Source organism: Neolamprologus multifasciatus, chromosome 12, assembly GCF_963576455.1.
Source record: "Neolamprologus multifasciatus chromosome 12, fNeoMul1.2, whole genome shotgun sequence".
NCBI lineage: Eukaryota > Metazoa > Chordata > Actinopteri > Cichliformes > Cichlidae > Neolamprologus > Neolamprologus multifasciatus.
In genome coordinates, this window is record NC_140450.1 from 18,573,091 (window position 1) to 18,575,436 (window position 2,346).

At 38.9% G+C, this 2,346-nt stretch overlaps 1 protein-coding gene across 6 annotated transcripts in view; it reads right to left on the reverse strand.

Annotated features, from left to right (window-relative positions):
- ap1b1 (adaptor related protein complex 1 subunit beta 1) overlaps positions 1 to 1,392 on the reverse strand; it is a 29,052-nt gene extending 27,660 nt beyond the window's left edge. For 4 of the 6 annotated variants that reach the window (XM_085181623.1, XM_085181619.1, XM_085181622.1 and 1 more), the window contains exon 1: positions 932 to 1,150. In XM_085181623.1, the coding sequence (XP_085037749.1) occupies positions 932 to 958 (27 nt within the window). In that variant the 5' untranslated portion in view covers positions 959 to 1,150. Of the gene's footprint in view, positions 1 to 931; positions 1,151 to 1,173; positions 1,197 to 1,232 lie in introns of those variants that run through there. The other 2 variants (XM_085181620.1, XM_085181621.1) reach the window with 2 other exon arrangements.
- Positions 1,393 to 2,346: the final 954 nt, after the last annotated feature.

Consider the following 2,346-nt stretch of genomic DNA (forward strand, 5'->3'; position numbering starts at 1 on the left):
TTCTTTCTGTTGTATTCTGTTACTAATCAGCCCTGACATCTCAACTACACCCATTCCACCCTGCCTGACCATCCTCTTCACCTTTCTTAAGCACTGGCCAATGTTTAGGTTGGCGTCAGGTATTTAAACTCAACCACCTACACCTAGTAGCTTAACTGGACAGCAGTTTACGTTTAACATATATATGGCTTGATCATACTAACATATGTGGAATTTGTCTCTTTAAAGTCTTTCTGATATGGAAATAAGTTAGTGTTTCCTTGACTATGCACCGAATATCTATTATTACTGTGTTACAAATATGTAAAAATACTGCTGCAGTGAATAAACAAACCCATAATAATTTCATTAATCCCACTTATGTTCAGTTCAGTCAAATGGTAGAACACAGAAGGAGAGAGAGAAAATTTAACCGTTTGGGCTCTTCAACACACGTCTACATTTATGAATGAATCCTGTTCGACTGACATGTTAACTTGTTATTAATGGTACTGAAATACACATTAACTAGAGCACCGGGTTTCAGGTACCAGTCGACATCCGACAAGTCGCTAACTAGCCACAAGTTAACCAAAACCGATCCCAACTGTCGACGTAGTTAGCAATACGTTAGCCGATTATGATCCGTTTGTACGATAAAGCACACTGCTACCGCCCTAAATTGACACCGAAACTCTCGCGTACTCTTACGTAGCTTCTGATCTTACAACATAAGTATTTAACAAAAGCTGTCGTTAACTTACACCGCTAGATAAAACACAAAGTTGAGAAAATGTTCTCTAGCTGGCTAGCATTAGGCTAGAACAGCATTAGCATAGCTGGCTCGAGTCTGTACGAAAGAAGGCACACGTAGTTGAGTAGTTAACCCAAAATGAGCCAAATTGCAGCCGATATTTGCGCATTTAAAAGTGCATTTCAATCCACTACTCACGCATAGCTGATTTGCCCACTCCTGCATGTTTGCAGCAGTTAGAGTAGATGAATGAAGCTAATGCTAAAGGATAGCAGCCTGGTGCAGTGTGCCTGTCACTGTCAGCTAGCGCCTGACCACTTCTCTGGCTAGCAAAGCTGAGACATGACCTTCTAAGTAGGGACTTAAGGAAGCCTTTGCCGGGATAGTTAAGCTCTTAATCTGTCGGGGTAATTAAGACCTTACTCAACGAATTAGCGTACCTTCTGGCGTTAAAATTAAACTCGCCATACAGTGAATTCAGCAAGCACAAATATCTTACCGTGACAAGCGTAGCAGTTACTGTGATGGCCTTCGTCCCCTCCTACTTGATTTACTTCCGTCTTTTAACAAAATAACAACAGGCAGGCAACGTCAGCTCTCATTCATACAGGGCTGATCATAATGAGACAAAGAAATTCAGGAACTTTGTCAACGCTGTGCGCTTTTCTTTTCAGCTCCAGCTCCTACTTAAATCTACATACAGAGTAGGTAACTAAATATTCACTTTCATTAAATAAATAATTCAGACAGTTATCGTAAGAGCAAAGGATGTGTAAATAAGGTGAGACCCAGTTTTCAGTTTATTGGGAAGTTGAGAAAAAAACACTACCTAAATACAATAAATAAAATCTATGGCCTAAACCTTTCAACTGATAATATTATGCCAGTGTTTCGTGTATCAGTTTATACTGTGTTGAGATAGCAAGTGTTTATGTGCATAAATGAGGCGTTAAATGAGAAATACTAATTTCTACAAAAAGATAGCACTTTGGTCCACTGTTGCATGACAGCAAAAAGGTCCTGCTGTCCAGTCATCTCTGAATGGTCTACATTCTCTCCCTGGGTACCATACTCTAAAGACATGTCAAGTTAACTGGTGATTTTAAATTCTTGGTGTGAATGGTTATCTGTGCCTCTTGCCCTATGACAGCTGGGCTGGGCTCTAGCTCCTAGGGCTCTAGTTTCCAGACTGACTAAACACTGGAAGGTTTGCTATAACAAAGTTTTAATACAAAAACGTCAACAGTTTACAATATTTTTGAATCTATAATTATATAAGACTATGTAGGGATTAGCTGAATTCTTTTATACAAATAAATAGTAATAAAAATTGAACATTTCAAGCACATTGTGAGGAGAAACAACTACAGCATTTTAACTCCATTTTGAACGTCACAAAGCAAAATCTGCAGGACGCATTGCCATATTTAGTCGTGTCTTACTTATGCAACAAATTATTTATTATGTACAAAAATATAGTGAGTAACACTGTGCATGAAGAATAACAGAAGCACTTCTTTGCTTTTCTCTGACATGCACTGTGGCACAGAAAATCCTGTCACTGCTGTGCCAAAAGCTACACATGAAAAAATGGCCAGAGCATCATCATAAAC